Here is a 17,778-nt window from a genome sequence, read left to right as displayed (position 1 = left end):
CAGTGTTTACATGTGGATTTTGCTGGACCATTCAATGGAGGAATGTTTCTTATAGTGGTTGATGCTAAGTCTAAGTGGATGGAAGTGATTCAAATGTCCTCCACCAGTGCCTGCGCCACAATTGGAGCTCTACGCGGCTTGTTTGCCACGCATGGCTTGCCGGAGGAGATAGTGGCCGACAATGGTCCGCAGTTTGTCGCAGGGGAAATGAAAGATTTCTTAACTTCCAATGGTGTTCGCCTGTGTTTGTCGTCATCATATCATCCTGCATCCAATGGTGAAGCTGAACGTGCAGTTCGGACATTTAAGGAAGCCATGAGAGTTATGAAGATTGGAACGGGTACCCAAACGCAGAAATTGGCTCGATTCCTTTTGAGCTACCGAACCACGCCTCATACTGCCACTGGGTGTCCACCAGCAGAAATTTTGATGGGTCGCAGATTGAGAACAAGGCTTGAGTTGCTTAGACCCGACTTGTCTGCACGGATGAAAAAAAAGTCGAGGAGGATAAATCCCATGGTTCGACGCGGTTTTGAGATTGGTGAACCTGTCATGGTGAAGGATTATCGTAATCGTGGATCCGCTGGGACTAAGGGGGTTGTTCAAGATCGACTGGGTCCGGTCACATACCGAGTGCAAGTTGAAAAGTTGCTTTGGAAAAGACATGTCGATCAGTTGCGAGAACTAGCTGGCTCAAAGGTAGCCGATGTTCAGCCGAATAGCTGTGAATTACCAGAGATCGATTTGCCTGAGAAGGTAGATGCAAGTGTGTCTGTTACAAATCAAGACCTATCGCCCCAACAACAGTCTATGCCGAATGAGAAGTCTACCAAGCCCTGGGTTGAAGTCGCACCACCTGGACAGAGTATTACACTAGAAGAAGATGTTACGGATAATACTGTTCCTGAAGAGCCCAGACGTCGTTCAACTAGAATTCGATTAAAACCTAAACGTTTAATTGAAGAGATGTAGTTGAACATTGAACTCTCAGTAGAACACTCTCAATTACGGCAATTACACGTTTCGGAATAGTTTTCGCTTCGTTTTCTTTCGCTTTGCTTATTTTTCTGTTAATTTAATTTTTGTTTAAGCGGGAGGAGATGTTATAGTGTTAATGAACTAGGGTTTAATTAATGTTATAGTGTTAATGAATTAGGATTTAAATGATAGGAACCATCACTAGGTGTCAGATACGACATGAGAGGTCCTAGAGAGTAAACATATATAGCTAAGTTGCATGCATATTGAGGTTGTGATATATTGTGTAACTGTAGTTTAGGTAGTGACTATTAAAGTTCGGTCGGTCGTTTTAACCAAGGATTGGCGTCACTTTTCTGCAGTAAGACACAACACAACTGCTGTTACAACAGCAGCAGCAGCAGCAGCAGCAACAACAACAGTTCCAGCAACAACAACAGTTCCAGCAACAACAACAGTGGCAGTTGCTATAAATGCAAGCCTACATGGCTCAACAGCAACAACAGCAGCTAGTATAAGATGCTTATAACAATATAGGAAAAGAAAAATTGAAAAAAGAAGTGTAAACCCTCAAATATGAGCACTCTCCTATCCCCGAAAATTTGAAATGAGCACCCTGCCCCCTTCCCTGGCCCAGATTTGAACATTAATACTTGCTTTCAATTCAGTTTGTGAACATGTTTAAAGTGAACTGAAAAGGGTCCCTCTTGAATAAGCACCCTACTGTTTTAACCCAAAATTTGAATAAGTACGGCTGGGCACCACTTATTTGAAGATTTACAATATTATACCATGAAACATATATTTCATGCCTTTTATTTTTTGTAATATTGTTGGATATCTTTTGAGCTACTCTTTTAAAACATTTTTTTAAAACTATGATTGTATCGACCCCAACCAAAGCAACAGACCGGTACATATTAACTTCACTGATCAAAACAATCACCATCTACTTCAGCTGGAGTCTGTTAGAGTGATGAAATTGACTGCTTACATATTTTTTATGCTTATCATATTTTTTATTGCTTGTGATGTCTTCATACCTTTTGTATTACATTTTATATAATTTGTTGATGACACAATTTATTCATACCAGCATATACATTGTAATTACTTATCCTCAAAAGGTATATTACTGATGAGAAATTAATGCCACGTATAGAACTTTAAAATTTACATGACTTGCTATAATACAAAACTGGGCACATGACTTTGAAACAAAATTTTGATTAAAAACTCTATGAACTTTACCATACAGTGTAATGAGCATTTATAACACAAGCCCTTATTTTTATTTTGTTACTGAAGATTAAGTGATTAGACAACCAAAGTCCCCACAGTTATCATGTTATTTTCAAAAACTTGTAAGTACATAAAAAGCAAATTGATATTAGTTTTTTATGTGTCTGTCCTGTTATTAGCAATTAATTTCGTCCAAATCTGTGGATCATGTCACCCAAACGACATCGGTGTACAAATCTTATTAGCAACAGTCCCTCTATGCGGTTGGCCTTAGTTCGTTGATGGCAGAACACACTCGCAAGCAATCCAAGGGCATCAGCAAGTCTAACAATGTCCATTTTTTCTTACTCGAAACTCCTGAAAACACTCTGCTTCGTCCATAGAATCGAGATCAAAACGATCGTAGTCGGCGTGAGGAAATGATGGATTTTTGGAGAAACTAGCGTCATACAATAATAAAAATTCTTCTTCGGAAATAAAATGATGACTCCATGCTAGAGAAAGCATTTCTCGAGCTTCCTTTAAACTGGACATCGTCAAGATCGAGAGCACGCCAGGGATGTGTTTAAATTTTCACGGTCGACCGACAACGTCTGTAAATTAGCGTAATTAGAGAGCGCACCAGACGTTCTTGACAACATGAACGGCAGAGAAGCCGCGTAAGACTGGATCGCGGCCTTCGTTCTTGGCGCGAAATAGGAAGGTTAAGCAGTCGACGTTTTTCAGACACGGACTTCTACCCGTGTTAACATGTCTTTGCTGAAAAGATGCTAGAGATATGACCTTAATGGGCAAGGGAATAAGTTTCTTTACCCCACTCTCTTGACAGAATGAATAATTCGTCTTTCATATTTATTAGGCGACTTGAAAATTTACCACTTCATAGTTGTGCAAACAATGCGAACAAACGAGTATGAAGTTTTCAGTGCATGATCTGGATGCCTAGAGGACCATTTCTCTTTTTCTAAATTTGTTTACCACAGCGAGATTTGTTATTCTTATGTTTATAGTCGGTTGCTCAAAACCTAGCATAGATGCATACGATATACAATGTGCAGTTACAAAATACAATCGATGCAGAAAGACAATCATCTATCTCATTTTGCAGTTTGTTATTGTATCTAAATGTCGCTTAAGTGTCTTAATTCTAAATTATCGCTCAAAGTAATTTGTGATAAGCTTAAACCCGGTTTAAAAAATCTTAGTTCTTCATTTGATGATTCAAATGGACATGAAATCAAATGACTTAACTCACTCAGACGTGGCGAGAAAATTGTCTGCCATTGTCGAATCCCGTTTAATCTATCGATTAAGCAAAAACCACTTTACGCGCTACGAAAACGTTTTTCAATCACTTAATGAAAAGGAGAAGAGCTCTTTATGGTTTTGAGTCAATAATTTATCTCCTATAAACAAAATAACAGCATATTTTTGTGGCGTCTGCGACGTGACCACGCGAACGTTATGACATGCGCAGTATGTACATAGGTCCTCTAATGACTTCCGGTAGGCGTTCGTGACCTCAAGAACGTCTGGTGCTTAAGCTCTATATTGTTTTGCTTAACGTAGTCATGTTACGAACTCCGTTGGCGACAACGTCGTCCCAGGTTCCCCCTCCTGCAAACGATCGAACGTCCGTGACACCCAAAGGTCCTATTAGGCATTCTACATTTCTCGCCCGTCGTAACACTACTTAACACTTTAAACATTCAGGCACCAACGCGTGCAAACTGTGGGAAACCAGGAGGCCGGCAAACCGTTTTAGAATCAAGTCTTGTTGCTATTTTAATGAAAGCTTTCATGAAGGAAAACAAATAAAAGCGTTATCAGGTGAGGAAAAATAGGAGAAACTTACCGAATTGGCTCTGCTTTACGTCAAGGCGAAGTGAAGGCTCTTCAACACAGCAACAACACTGATGTGATGGTTTCGCGCCATGCTTCACTCTCGATGACGTCATGCCCCCAGCAGATCGCTGTTCCATTTGCGGTTTGTACTTTTGGTGGTTTCGGCGAGATAGCGTAATGTAGAATGGTACAGCGTACATACAAACAGTGTAGCGTTGCGTGAAATGGCTCAGCGTGATGTCGCATGGCACAGCGTACACACGAATGGTGTAGCGTTACGTCGAATTGCTTAGCAGAACATCAGACGCTCCCGCTGAACATTAAATTGCTCAGTATTACATGAAATATTTCGATGTTGTGGCAAATCGTCGAGCTTGGTTGTGGCGTGACGTGAAGGCTGAGCTATTTAACGCAACGCTAAACCGTTTGTGTGTACGTTGTAGCATTTGACATTACGCTGAGCTATTTCACGCAACGCTACGCTGTTTGTCTGTACGGTGTCTCAATTACATATGATACACGATCCTCGCAGTAGATAGCGCTTTTAAAGCAATAGCGAAAATCAGACCTGAAAAAAAATCAGGCCTGTACGGGACTCGAACCACTGACCTCTGCGATACTAGTGCAGCGCTCTACCAATTGAGCTAACAAGCCAACTGGGAGCAGGCCGTTAAGTTGATATATATGTGAACTTTATAGATTTCATTGTATCTCATTTGTTGAGAATTGGACTGCGTGACTGTCACGCTGTGGAAGTGAACTTTGTTCCCTTTGTTCTTGTTACCCATTGATTAGCTGTAACCACGTGATGTAAGATTTGATTTTAAGAAAAATAACCATGTGCGAGGCGACGTGTGATTGAGCGAGTGTTTTTGTTTTTTGGGACATTAAAAATAGTTAGATGAGTCGAATCTGTGGGTCATTTTAACGTGAATGTTATCGGGAAAATCTCTTGTGATAGAAGCAGTTGGAAGATTCCTGACACATTTATCACTTTCACGGGTCTATTACGATAACGATCGGGTTTATCGGGCCGTGTCGTCGTGTTATCGCGTCGTACCGCAGTGTTAATCGGTGTTGTCGTGGTTTTATTGGGCCATGTCGTCATTTTATCGGGTCGTGTCGTCAATTTTTTGGGTGTTGTCGTGGTTTTATTGGGCCATGTCGTCATTTTATCGGGTCGTGTCGTCAATTTATTCGGTCATGTCGTCCTTTTATCGGGCTTTCCGGCTTCAGTCGTTTCATCGGGTCATGTCGTCATTTTATCGGGTCGTGTCGTCAATTTATTCGGTCATGTCGTTTTATCGGGTTATGTCATTTTATCGGGGTATGCGCCTTTAGAACGTCTTAACTGCGGTCGCACCCAAAAGATTAGTACACAGGCTCTCACAACCACATACTGTCAAAGTACAAGATGGAAGCGTCGATGGAAGCCCTACGGTTGTATGGAAAAAGGTTTCTTCTCGATTTAGTTTCTCAATTGGAGAGGCACAGTGTTGGACAAGATCAGTTAGATAGCGTAAAAATTTCGTCTCGATTGGTTTTTAGGCGTTTTGAGTCGATATACACAAGCCAAACCAGATGTTGACATTCCAGTGAATTCTGTTATAGAAAAGCTCCGACATGCACAGAACATCATTGTACAGCTCGATAAAGACGTTTATTAGGGTTACAAACCAGAAAAAGTATATTCTGGATGCAAAGGAAGACCAAGTTTTGATATTCCTAAAGGGCAGCTTGAGATGTTCTCAGTACAATATTTAAGCGAAGATTTCGAGACTATGATCTTTCAGTTTCTCAAACCTACTCTGCTATTGGCGACAATGAACTTGATGAAATAATACAGCAGTTAGTATCTGAATTTCCGAATTGTGGATACAGGAGGATGACTGGTTTTTTGCGTGGAAGGGGGATACATGTACAACAATTCCGTTTAAGAGAGTCCATGCGAAGGTCTGACCCCGAAGGTGTTTTGTTACGTGCTTTGCAACTGACACCAGTTTCCAGAAGGGTATACAATGTGAAGTCACCCCTTGCACTATGGCACATGGATGGCCACCACAAACTGATTAGGTATGTGCTTTGTTATTACTCACTTGAATTGCTATTCAAATGTACTTCATAAGTTTATGCACCTATCAATGTTAAGCTAGTGTGCGTGCGTGCGTGTGTGTGTGTGTGGTGGGGGGCAGATTCGGAGGGCAGTGATTTGACAGTAAATGCCAGACGTGTAGTATTTTGACTTCTATTTGTGTTTGCGATGTTTAAACAGGCCAGCCCAGTTCAGCTTGAAGCTGGTTTAAATGGGGCCTGTACATCCCACCCATCTCACCTCTACCCAACCATCCCACACCAGGGGAGGACATGCATCACACAGTAATCTTGTGCATGGGAAATTAACGTCTCCTACCCCCAAACCCTCAGGAGATGGGACCTCCATTTACTCGTCCCTATCCGAGAAGACTAGAATATCTATGCATTTCTTGGTGTTATAGAAAGGTAGCAAATTCTTCTCAATTATTTTAAGACCTTGGGTGTTGGTCTAGCCGGGGCTTGAACCCTTGACCTCCTGCACAACAGTCCAGCGCACTATCCTTTGGGCTAATTGGGTGGCTTCGAAATATTTTCCCATTAGTAGGGCATTTGATCAAAATGTTCTTTAAAATGTCAAATCCCCACCCTCAGCTGTCTCCTTCCACATGTTGGTCCACATGTCAGTCATCAGAAGGTACCAAATTTTATTTATAAATGTACTTCACAGTGAAACAAAGTCCTGCCTTATGTTCCCACAGATGGAAATTTGTGATCTACGGCTGCATTGATGGATACTCTAGAAAAATCATGTTTCTCAAATGCAGCACAAATAACAAGGCTCAGACTGTGCTTGATGCCTTTTTAGAAGCTGTGGGTAACCATGGATTACCTTCAAGAGTCAGAGGTGATCACGGTGGTGAAAATGTTGATGCTGCCCAATATATGTTCAACCATCCAGAGAGGGGGCCAGACAGAGGGTCATTTATAACAGGAAAAAGCGTGCATAATCAGTGCATAGAAAGACTTTGGGTTGATGTTTATGTTTGCTGTGCTTACACATTCTACTGTTTGTTTGATTTCCTGGAAAATGAGGGCTGTCTTGACATAGACAGTGACCTTCAGATGTTTTGCCTGCATTATGTCTTTGCTCCAAGAATTAACAACTGCTGGGAACAGTTCATAATTGGGTGGGATAATCATCCTATTGAAAGTGCTAGAAATATGACTCCCAACCAACTTTGGATAAGGGGACTGTTGGGCATTGCAAATGATGATGGAACTATTGCGAAAGAGGTCTGGCTGAATGAGGTGAGTGTAGCTTTCACATATGAAATTTAAATAGATAGACAGAAATGAAAAATAAATAAGGAGTTTAGGAAGCTCCACCAATATCCAGGACTGTACTTAACTTCTAAAGCTTCCTTTGAAATTCAAATTACCACCCCTTCCCCACAGACCATTCCTATTTAGTGTATGGTAGGTTTTGAAGTTGTCATTACTTTTTATGTCAACAGAGAGAACAAGAAAGTTATGGGATAGACTATGAAGGGATATTGCCAGAGTCAACTGAAGGAGATGACTTAATAGATGTACCGGATGTTCTTTGCCCATTAAGTGATGAAGCACTGGCTGAATTGCGTAGAACTATCAACCCAAAGCATGCAAGTGACAATAGGGGTGTTGACATATACTTAGAAGCTGTTGACTTTGTCAGAGAACATATCACCTAGGTATTTTCAAATCACTAATGCAGCATTGTAGGGGACTGTCAACATATACTTAGTTACCTGGTTAAAGTTACTGTAAACCTTTGTGACCGCATTGTGCAAAAAGCTCAGCACCAAAACCTATACATCATTTTAAAGCTTATACAATGAAGAAACATGCTGCTAACTTGTCCTTCATGTCTTCGTCATATTCCCTTTTATTTTTGGCTTTTGGATCACGTGGGACAATTTCGCTGTATGTTATCTTTCCATAAAAACTTAGGCAAATGAGAAAAACTGAGGATAAGCATGCGACTGAAATATAACTTGTGACGCCGTCCTATTGCATCTGTGCATTCCTGGGTGGTTTTTCCAGTGAAAACCATACAGGAGACAAGCGAGGTCCCTCAAACTGCAACCATTCAGAGTCTATGATCCGTGGTGCTGGCCAAAGGATTGCAGCTCTGGAGATGAGAATGAAGTGAACTAAGAATAATTAGTCAGGGTTGTTAATGGAATATCATTTGCCACAGTGTTACATTGTAGTCCTTCTATTTCCATAAATGTGAAAATTTGAGTCACTTTTCACACACACACACACACACACACAAAAAAAAATCTGGGTTAGACAACCACCTTCATTTTATAAAACCAGGTCTTGTTCTGGTCTGGGACTCATGGCCACACATTTACCCCACTCATTTATGCTGTAGGTGCCCCCTACCCTGGCAGCAGACTTGGTCACCATGATCAATGTATGAATAATTGACATGTTGGCTTTATTGTAACATTAATATTGTAACATACAATGGTTAACAACAGTTCATTTACAAATGCAACCCAGTAATATTGTTCAACATCTGCAGGTCCATCATTCACAAATTTGCAGTCTATTGTCATTATTATGTGACTTTTGTCATAATATTAAATGTAAAACATTCTAACATACGGTTTGTATCTGATCACCTTGGAGTTTAAAATGAAAAACAATCAGGCAAATAATGAGTTGTTAAAAATGAGTAACCATTCAGAAATCATTAAAAGCTATAACTACAAAGAATGCATGTACATGATGCATTGATGTAACAGAAACAATGTGTGAAACTCAACATTAAAAAAAAATACTCCAAAGAATGCATGCACAGGATGCATTTGATGTAACTGAAACAATATGTGAAACTTAACATTTTACAAAAAGGTTAAACATTTTTCTTCCTTTGTTGTCAAAGTGAGTGCTTCAGTCCTGGGGCAAAAATTGTTAAAACTCTGACTGTTATGTTATCATGAAACCCTGGCCTTCAACTTCTATTGCTTTGTTGAACATGTATTTGAAGTTTTCATAGGATGTGTGGTAAGTTAGCAATTTAAGCTGCCCAATACAGGTATTTGCCTTTGGATAAACTGCCCTGGGATCTCTGTGAAAAGCCACCATAATTGACTTGGTCGCACGCATTACCGACACATGAGGCGAGCCTGTACAGAAGAGTAGAAACGTTGGAGTGCAACAAATGGTGTGACCTGAACAAAATGAAAAGCAAGCCATGATCAGTAAAGAACCGCTTGGATTCAAGCAGGACAAGTAATATAAATGATACTGTATTAGGGGTGAACCATTTCATCCCATAAAGGGAGGGGGGGAAGTGATTTTTTGAAAATGAATTTCCTGCAAGCATACATGTACAATAAAAACATTCCTGCACAACATGACTACCCACTGCAATTAAAATATTCATGCACAAACAGTGAGCCAAAAAAACACCCAAAAATGCACTCCCACCCCCCACTGCTAGAAGTAAAATGGTATACCCCTTACCTGTGTTTTTCTCTTCACAATCTTTGATGTAGTCTTGAAGAAAACCATACGACCTAAGCTTGTTTGGTTCAAGTGGCTGTGGCTCATCAACATCAACAGCTAACTTGTTAAGAACAACAGATGTTGGTACCGCAACATCACTCTCCGTTGGAAATTACAATGGAGAAACACATGGATGCCTTTTAAGGAATTCCGTTAACGACAAGGTTTTCAACCCCTTGATTATATCATCTACTTCGTACTTCCGTTTCAGAAGAACTTGGTGCAATAGGATTTGTTGATCTGCCTTTTCCTTGTTCTTTGCTTCCAGTTTCTGGACACCAGCCTGCTGTAATGTGTCTATCAATAGACTGTCATTCATCCATAGTTTGGAGAGTCCGTCATCGGGTGTATCTATTATTTTTCCAACTTGAGCTTGAACATCAGAATCAGGAACATCTTCAGTTGTGATACTAGCAGCTGCTACATCCACACTTTCTGTCTTAATATATTTAACAATTCCTTGAGACATACCAACAAAGCCAGTCCCACCATGTATCATAGAATGACCAATGATCTTTCCAACCAGAATAAAATTTCCATCCTCAAGCAGATCCCAGTCGTGAACAGGCACAAGGTGATTCGCTGTGCCTGTAAAAAACATACTACCACCACTTTGCATTTCCTGCATGCAGGAAGTCAAAGCAAGAAAAAAGAACTCACGGCTTGGGCCACCAGCATCACTTCCCAATTCACTGATATAATTACCTTCAAAAACTACATTTGGGACTGCTTTTAATTTGTTCTTATCCATTCTTTTGTAGATCAATCTGGCCTGGGTGAACATGTCTTCATCACAATTTACATGTATTGTGTTTGTTGGGATTGTTAGATCAACAAAACTGTCTGCATAGTCCTTGAATAACTTCTAGCTGTCACAGCTGGAGTTACAAGTTGAAGTTTCTGAAAATGAAACTACCAGGAAAAAATGTTAACCATATGGACCACTCAGTACCACTCTTCACTTCAAATGGATGTTGAGATGCAATCATAATTTTAATGACAAAATTTTCATGTCGTAGGCACTAACAGCGAATAAGCATGCTTTTCAAAATTAGACATTGGATTTCTCATTGATCTAGATGGTTAATGCATGTTGATAATTTTTTTAAAATTAACAATTAGTGCTTTGTACAATATTTTATCATACAAACCACTAATAATTTATTAAAAACATCTAGATCCATGAGAAATTCAATGTTTAATTTTGAAAAGCATGCTGATTCATTGTTAGTGCCTATGACATGAAAATTTTGTCATTAATATAATGATTGCATTTCAAATTTTTTTTGAAGTGAATAATATACCACTTTTGATTTATGATGTCATGAGGTTGACTAAGCCTGAACAAAAATTAGGAAATGAAGAATATCTCTACAAATAGTCGTTAAAAGCAACTCAAACTGTACATGTGTGGTGACAAATATACAAGGAAATACACATTGTGAAAATCAGATGTTATCATGGAAACAATCTTTGCCCAAGGCTTCTTCTTGAAGTAAAAGAAATTCCCTTACTGCAGCATTCCCCAACCACCTCCCAGTTAGCTTGATGGATAGAGTGCAGGACTGTTGGGTTGGGGTTGGTTTAGGTGGGTGAACCTAGTAGGGGACTACGTGTCCTATTGTTCTCTTGCCTGTACACTGTACGAATCTATAACTACAAATACAAATTCAAATAGGCATATGAGAATTTTCAACAATATAGGTATTGCATAATTATGAGTGGCTTAAAGCAAATGATTTTGTATGACAGTGGCAGCAATTTGAATTTTATGTTCAAGTAGTTCAAAGGAATCTGGGGCTAGGAATGTTTCCATGGCAATATTATTTTCATTATGCCATTTTTCCTCATTATCAAAGGATGTTGAAATGCAATCTAAATATGTATGACAACATTTTAATTTCAAAGGCACTCTAAATAATGTAACCAAGGTAATCACAAGCAGTAAAAGACAGATACTGCTTTCTCATAACTTTTTTGCAATATGGTGCAGCTTCTTCTTGCATCTGGTTTTGCTTCTCTAAAATAACATTCACAGCTTCATTACTGTTCAACACATTTCCTGCAACGTCTTGTAAAAGCACCTCATTGATGTCAGGAAACATGTTCTTCAAAGTTTGGAAGACATGCTCCTAAAATGAAGGTACATATAGTATTTTTAAAATACTGCAATACGACTGCAACTTGTACTAGGCTCTTCAAGAGAACTGTTTTGAATTTAAACAAAAATGTTATTTTCACACTGTTTTCTGTAATTATACATGTGTGTACTTAAACAGATTGAATTAAACACATCAGCTTGCATTACTAATAATGCTATTTCACACCATCATATACTATACATAATTATACGGTGCATTTTCTTTATTTGTTTAATTGCATATCATAAAACAATAAATAGTATTTGCATCAATCTCTCAAAAGCTGTAACCAAATGTTATTACTTTAACAATATCCATGTAAAAATGTTTTGTCAAAAACATTATTGCAAATGGTGGATAAAAGTATTGTACCATAGATAAACATGTACATGTACCTCAGTTTCATAAGTGGAATCTAAAGATGGCCTGGCTTTGGTGTCAACAGATGCAGTTTGTCCTTCAGCACCAATCTTCTTGCAATTAAAAGGTTAAATGAAATATATGTTTATAATGGGGGAATTGATAATCATTTAGGGAAAATATTTGAGACTTTGCAGCCTCAAATAAATATGCATGACAAAATGATAACTTGCTAATTATTGCATGTTCATAATTGACACATACCTCATTGCAGAAGTTAAATCAATATGAAATGGGCCTGCTTGAAAAAAAGGATCTGACAGTTCATCACCACAATCCTACCAATAAAAGCAGCAACATTTTATCTCACAATGTTGGAAGTGAATTCAATAAACCTGCAAATTACTAAGTAGTAGTCACTTTTTATCTGTTAACATCTGCTATGAAATCGTTTGTCGCTTTCTAGCTAGCAATACCCAAGTATATTGTGGTCACTATATTTTTGCATATTCCATGGTATAATTTGCATTACTTTTTCATATGTACACTAATAGTCACTTTACATGCATCTAAGAAAACTGTTTTGAAGTGCTTTGTAGAACTCAATTACATGGGCAGAAATGTAATCACGTCCTGACTTTAACTTCAACAATAGCTTTGACAAATACCTTAAGTGTAGATTCTTTGCACTCCTTCTCCTTATGGACCCTAAGGTGACCATAATTCACTTTCTGGCCACATGACATGCATTCAACAGTCGGGTAATCCTTGTCTCCTACAAACTGTGTATAGAAGATAAATTATATCGCAACAAATAAAAATTTACAAATTATTTATGAGATGAAACCCAGTGTAAAAACAGCAACACTATAGATGACACAGTGGTATATAATATTATGTAACAATTTGGAGTAACTCGCATGCTAGCACAACTTACATTCTTAAAACTATGAGTAACAATAAAACTGCTGTAGGTACAGAAGTAATTTACTGTGATGGTATAAACTGTATTATGTCACAAATGAAAGTACTGTAATATGTGTCGAAGGTGAGAGACCATTTTTCACCAGGGGGGTGCTGGTGGGATCTATGGGGTCTTTAAGAAATACTAGAAAAAAGCAAGTTGACTCCATCCCACTTTGCAAGTCCCTTTCACAAAACACATCTGAACCCTTCCCGCTCCCTGCACTCTTCTTCTGATGACAAAATAGTTCCTTCAATTAAAAATTAATTACAAAAAACATTCGAACACAGTACCAGACTGGTGGATTGTGGGCTGAGGTCTAATTCCTGTTGCAAAGGTCTTACATAGGTGACTGCTTGACCAACACACACTGTGCATCTCAGGTAAGGAATGGAATAGCCATCTGGACCAGGTGGAATAGTTTCCAGTTTCCTTTGTCCTCCACCACCTCCAACAGCTTAAGGCAGCTCCACACCTCCTCCCTCTTTAAGTTTAGGGCATGCCTTTTCAAGGGCTACAATGAATTCTTCATGATTTGACTTGTTATTTTCAAATACTACCTATTTCCTCCCCAAGCCAGCCTTCTGGAGATCCAGTAAATTATCCTTTGTAGGGGTTTGATCGTCAATTACTCCCCCAAGAATACAAAAATTATGAGTCCAACTTTCCTTAGCTTTGAAATAAGGCATGTATCTCGTTGACGCTTTCCCCTTCCTTTTATCTGGTACCGGATGGCGTTGCTGACTTATTCCAGATGGGAAGGCACGTCTTTCAAAATATCCAAAGAAGTTGATTTAGCAGAAAGACAAAATAAATCAGAGGATACTTTTGTAAAAGAAGATAAAATAATCAAAGCATAAAAGTTACCTGAAGTTTTCTTTAGCTCTTGTCTAAAAATCACTGTCTTTACTTTGTACAGAGCCAGAGGAATTAAAATTTGAACTTGATGAGCTGATTGATGAACTTCCATGGGATGATCTTAGGCGATCAGGTTCATCAATCGCCGACTTCATGATGGCCGTTACATCATTTATTAAGCTCTTGCCCTTGTCGTTCCCCTTGTCCATTTTGACAAGAAAAATACCCGCGCGAATCGAGCGAGACGCAAACATGGGTAGAGAACGATAAACGAATGTGAAGCCCTGTTTGAGAAGATGAGAGCCTGTGTACTAATCTTTTGGGTACGACTGCAGTTAAGACGTTCTGAAGGCGCATAGCCCGATAAAATGACAGGATAACCCGATAAAACGACATGACCGAATAAATTGACGACACGACCCGATAAAATGACGACATGGCCCAATAAAACCACGACAACACCCAATAACACTGCGGTACTACGCGATAACACGACGAAACGGCCCGATAAACCCGATAATCATCAAATGACATTTTTGAACCTATTTACCCTTCATAATTATGCCGTACCATTTGACATTACGCTGAGTCATTTCGCACAACGCTACACCATTTGTGTGTACGCTGTACCATTCCACATTAGGCTGAGCCTTTTCCCGCAAAGCTACATTGTTTGTATGTACGCTGTACCATTCGACATTGTGCTGAGCCATTTCACCCAAAGCTACACCGTCTGTGCGTACGCTGCGCTAGTCCGTATTAACCTGAGTCATTTGACACAAAGCTACACCGTTTGTGCACTGTATTGCAAATGAACGCTAGACTATTCGCAATTTACCTGGTCCATTTCACAATTTCATGTTCCAACTCGACATGGGCAACTAGACCGTTTATCATTTGGCTAAACTATTTATGTTTAGGCTGTTCTATTTCATGAAGGAAACCTAGACTGTCTGTTTATAATTTGGCCTTGCCATTCCTTTATTAGCTATGTTATCCTGCAGCTGATCCTTAAACCATCTTTGTATTTACTGATCTATTTGACATCCTTGTATTTTTGGTGGTGACGGCCGCCCATACTCGTCGGCCGAAGCCATATTTACCTTAACAGATGTCCACCAGCATGGCGGTCGCGACTTACGTCACAAAATTTAGTCACGTGGTTGAAAACGAAGAATACCATAATCTCAAACTGTGTGGCTAGTAGGAAAAATATCTAAAATGTATTTTGACAATCCTGAAGCTTATTACATTCTAAGATAAAAGTTCCCATATAAGTTGAATAAATTTTACTAAAATATCTACATCAACTCTGTACCCGTACTTCTATGCAGCTTCTTCTTGTGCTACAATATTGACACCAGATTGGCTAGTCTTCCATTTGTTTATTATTCGAGGACTTCGTCGTGTTAATCATAAAACCACTCAAAGGCGAGCTACTCCTTCGCAAATGTCAACCAAATCGTCTTCATCGTGAAACCACTCCTCTAGCTCTCCTATTACAATGCTCTGAGCTTCTTCGTCGAACCAGTCAAAATCAAAATCCTCCTCGTCGAATTCCATCCCGAAACCTTTATTGGTGTATACTTCACTGAAGGCAACGACATATGCACCTTTAGGAACAGTTCTGTTTTTCCTCTCGCCGTTCGTCCACGTTACTACGCGAAGATTGCATCCGTTTCTGAAGGCGAAACCATAACGAAATTTATGTTTTCTGTTGAGGTAACAAATCAGCATCTTTGAAACGAATTGGTCTTGTGCTAAAACTTGAACACCGCGTCCAAGGTCTTCCAAAGCACCGTATCCCATTGCCCTTCCGATTTTAATAGATTTGTAGCTGAATAACTTCACAAGGATGGGCCGATACTGATACCAAGTATTCGATACTAGCGATACCGAGGTCGAATCGAAAAATTAAAATATCGATACTGGCGAGGAGTATCGATCCTTTTGATACTGCAGGTGACCTAACCACGCTTTAATCTCTCGCGACTAACCGCTGACAAGTAGCCAAAAAAAAGACTTTGGGCTCGAGATCGTGCGTGTGAGCATCTGCGTTCGGAAGTCGGCACTAATCGGCACGAGTCGGCACTAGATCGCACTAGATAACATCGACCTAAACCAGATGAGTCATCGATATGTCAGCGGAGTCTTACAAAACGAACCCTCGACTTCCGCTCGTTTGATCGATCGCTGCGTAAATGTTGTTTTCAGTTTAAAAAAGGGTCAATTTTTGACATCAACAGTTTTTATTACTAAAAACTGTTAAATCTACAACAGATTCAGCAGTATTTGCGCCGAATTACGTGGCTTACCGTCGTTCCGAGGAAATTAGCTGGGGCTGGTTTTGGTCGATGTTACTTTGTGTTGACACGCCACCAAATACTATCTAACATCGACCTAAACCAGCTAGTTATACACCAATCAATGTCTTGCCCCAACGGGGGGAGCCCGGGCATACACGGGCTATTGACAAAATAGCCTTGCCTGGGGTAGGGTCTGTAAACTTTTATTGACACAGGGTTCACCCCAGGGTAGGGTTTAGTGACCATTTCATCAAAGAAGGACTGGGAAAGAGAGAGTCGAGTTGGCATCTATCAAAATGGCGGCTTTCGCGCCAACACTTGCAGCTAAATACAGGAATTGCACCGACCTGTGATTGGAAGTTAAAAATAGCATTAGCCACTCTGTTGAGCTCAACAGACTTGTAGATAACGTAGGCATTTGTGGTCGAAAGTTATGTTAGCATTAAACATCTTTGCGGTGGCCCATAGGGGCAAAACACAACTCAATTTCTTTTCTAAAACACAACAATCTTTGCGAGAACACAACAATCTTTGCGAGAACACATCAATCTTTGCGAGAACAAAACAATCTTTTCGAGAACAAAACAATCTTTTAGAGAACGCAACAAAATTTTCCAGAACACTAAGATATTTTTCAGAACACAACGAAAATTCCTGATACACAACAATCATTTTGAAAATAAAATAAAACTTTCTGATACACATACGCAAACTAAAACACAACAAAATCAAGTAAAACACAACAAAATTTCAAAGTACTGGTCACTAATCCTGACGCTAAAAGCGACGGGAACCTGGGACTGGCTCTGGTCAATATCATTAAAAGGCGCCATTTTGTACCGTTCATGTTCATGGGGTTTGATCTGAAATGGCTTCTTCAAGTTCAGTAAGCGATAATCCGGGGGAGGAGAGCATAATTTCATATTACTTTACAAGAGGATATACGTCTGAAGCTATCACTGAATTTTTAGTCACATGGGCCCTTCGCGCTTGTTCTCCATAGTCCATTCTGTTCCATGCTGTTGCCCGCCATGTTTTGTCACAGTAAAATCAATCAAGACAACTTAACGATCAAGACAGTCAAAAAAATAGCTGTACATCAACAAAGGTGAACGATTTGAAAAAGACGCAATCCCTGATGTGTGTACTCATTTTAAACAAACTGAGACATTTCAGTATACACACTTTAGTTCCTGTCACCCACAAGGAATTAAAAAAGACTTCATAAAAGGGGAGACCCTTACACTTCTAAGAACAAACTCATCTCAAACAATATTCGAGGAGAAAATTACAAATGATGCGCATTTGGTAAAGAGAGGCTACCCAGAGGACCTCGTTAGCACAACCCTCTCAGAAGTGAATTAAAAAACAGGAACTTAGCTCTTCAACAGAAACAAAAGACGAACCAACGAGTCTTGCCTTTTGTTACACAATACCAACCATCAGTGCCAAATCTAAAGCAAATTCTCATGACACAGTGGCATTTAAT

At 39.5% G+C, this 17,778-nt stretch overlaps 2 protein-coding genes across 5 annotated transcripts; one reads left to right on the top strand and one right to left on the bottom strand.

The window, feature by feature from the left end:
• Positions 1-5,455: 5,455 nt before the first annotated feature.
• On the top strand, positions 5,456-8,937 carry LOC111327161 (uncharacterized). Its single transcript, XM_088736333.1, has 3 exons — positions 5,456-6,138; positions 6,858-7,407; positions 7,614-8,937. The coding sequence occupies exons 1-3, from the start codon at positions 5,951-5,953 to the stop codon at positions 7,827-7,829; spliced, it is 954 nt and encodes a 317-aa protein (XP_088592459.1). The 5' UTR covers positions 5,456-5,950; the 3' UTR covers positions 7,830-8,937.
• On the bottom strand, positions 8,556-14,628 carry LOC111347320 (uncharacterized). Of its 4 annotated transcripts, none has more exons than XM_088736336.1 (7): positions 13,993-14,628; positions 13,419-13,893; positions 12,830-12,943; positions 12,426-12,499; positions 10,366-12,271; positions 9,619-10,248; positions 8,556-9,323 (listed from the first exon to the last, which is right to left on the bottom strand). In XM_088736336.1, the coding sequence occupies exons 5-6, from the start codon at positions 10,442-10,444 to the stop codon at positions 9,773-9,775; spliced, it is 555 nt and encodes a 184-aa protein (XP_088592462.1). In that variant the 5' UTR covers positions 10,445-12,271; positions 12,426-12,499; positions 12,830-12,943; positions 13,419-13,893; positions 13,993-14,628; the 3' UTR covers positions 8,556-9,323; positions 9,619-9,772. The 4 variants fall into 4 exon arrangements, with proteins under 4 accessions (XP_088592462.1, XP_088592460.1, XP_088592461.1 ...); XM_088736334.1 differs by having other exon boundaries at positions 9,619-11,792; positions 12,197-12,271; XM_088736337.1 differs by lacking the exons at positions 8,556-9,323; positions 9,619-10,248 and having other exon boundaries at positions 10,268-11,792; positions 12,197-12,274.
• Between the last annotated feature and the right edge of the window lie 3,150 nt (positions 14,629-17,778).

Source organism: Stylophora pistillata, chromosome 10, assembly GCF_964205215.1.
Source record: "Stylophora pistillata chromosome 10, jaStyPist1.2, whole genome shotgun sequence".
In the NCBI taxonomy this organism is placed as follows: domain Eukaryota; kingdom Metazoa; phylum Cnidaria; class Anthozoa; order Scleractinia; family Pocilloporidae; genus Stylophora; species Stylophora pistillata.
The sequence above is the reverse complement of the archived record's forward strand: the minus strand, read 5'-3'. Positions and strand labels throughout refer to the sequence as shown.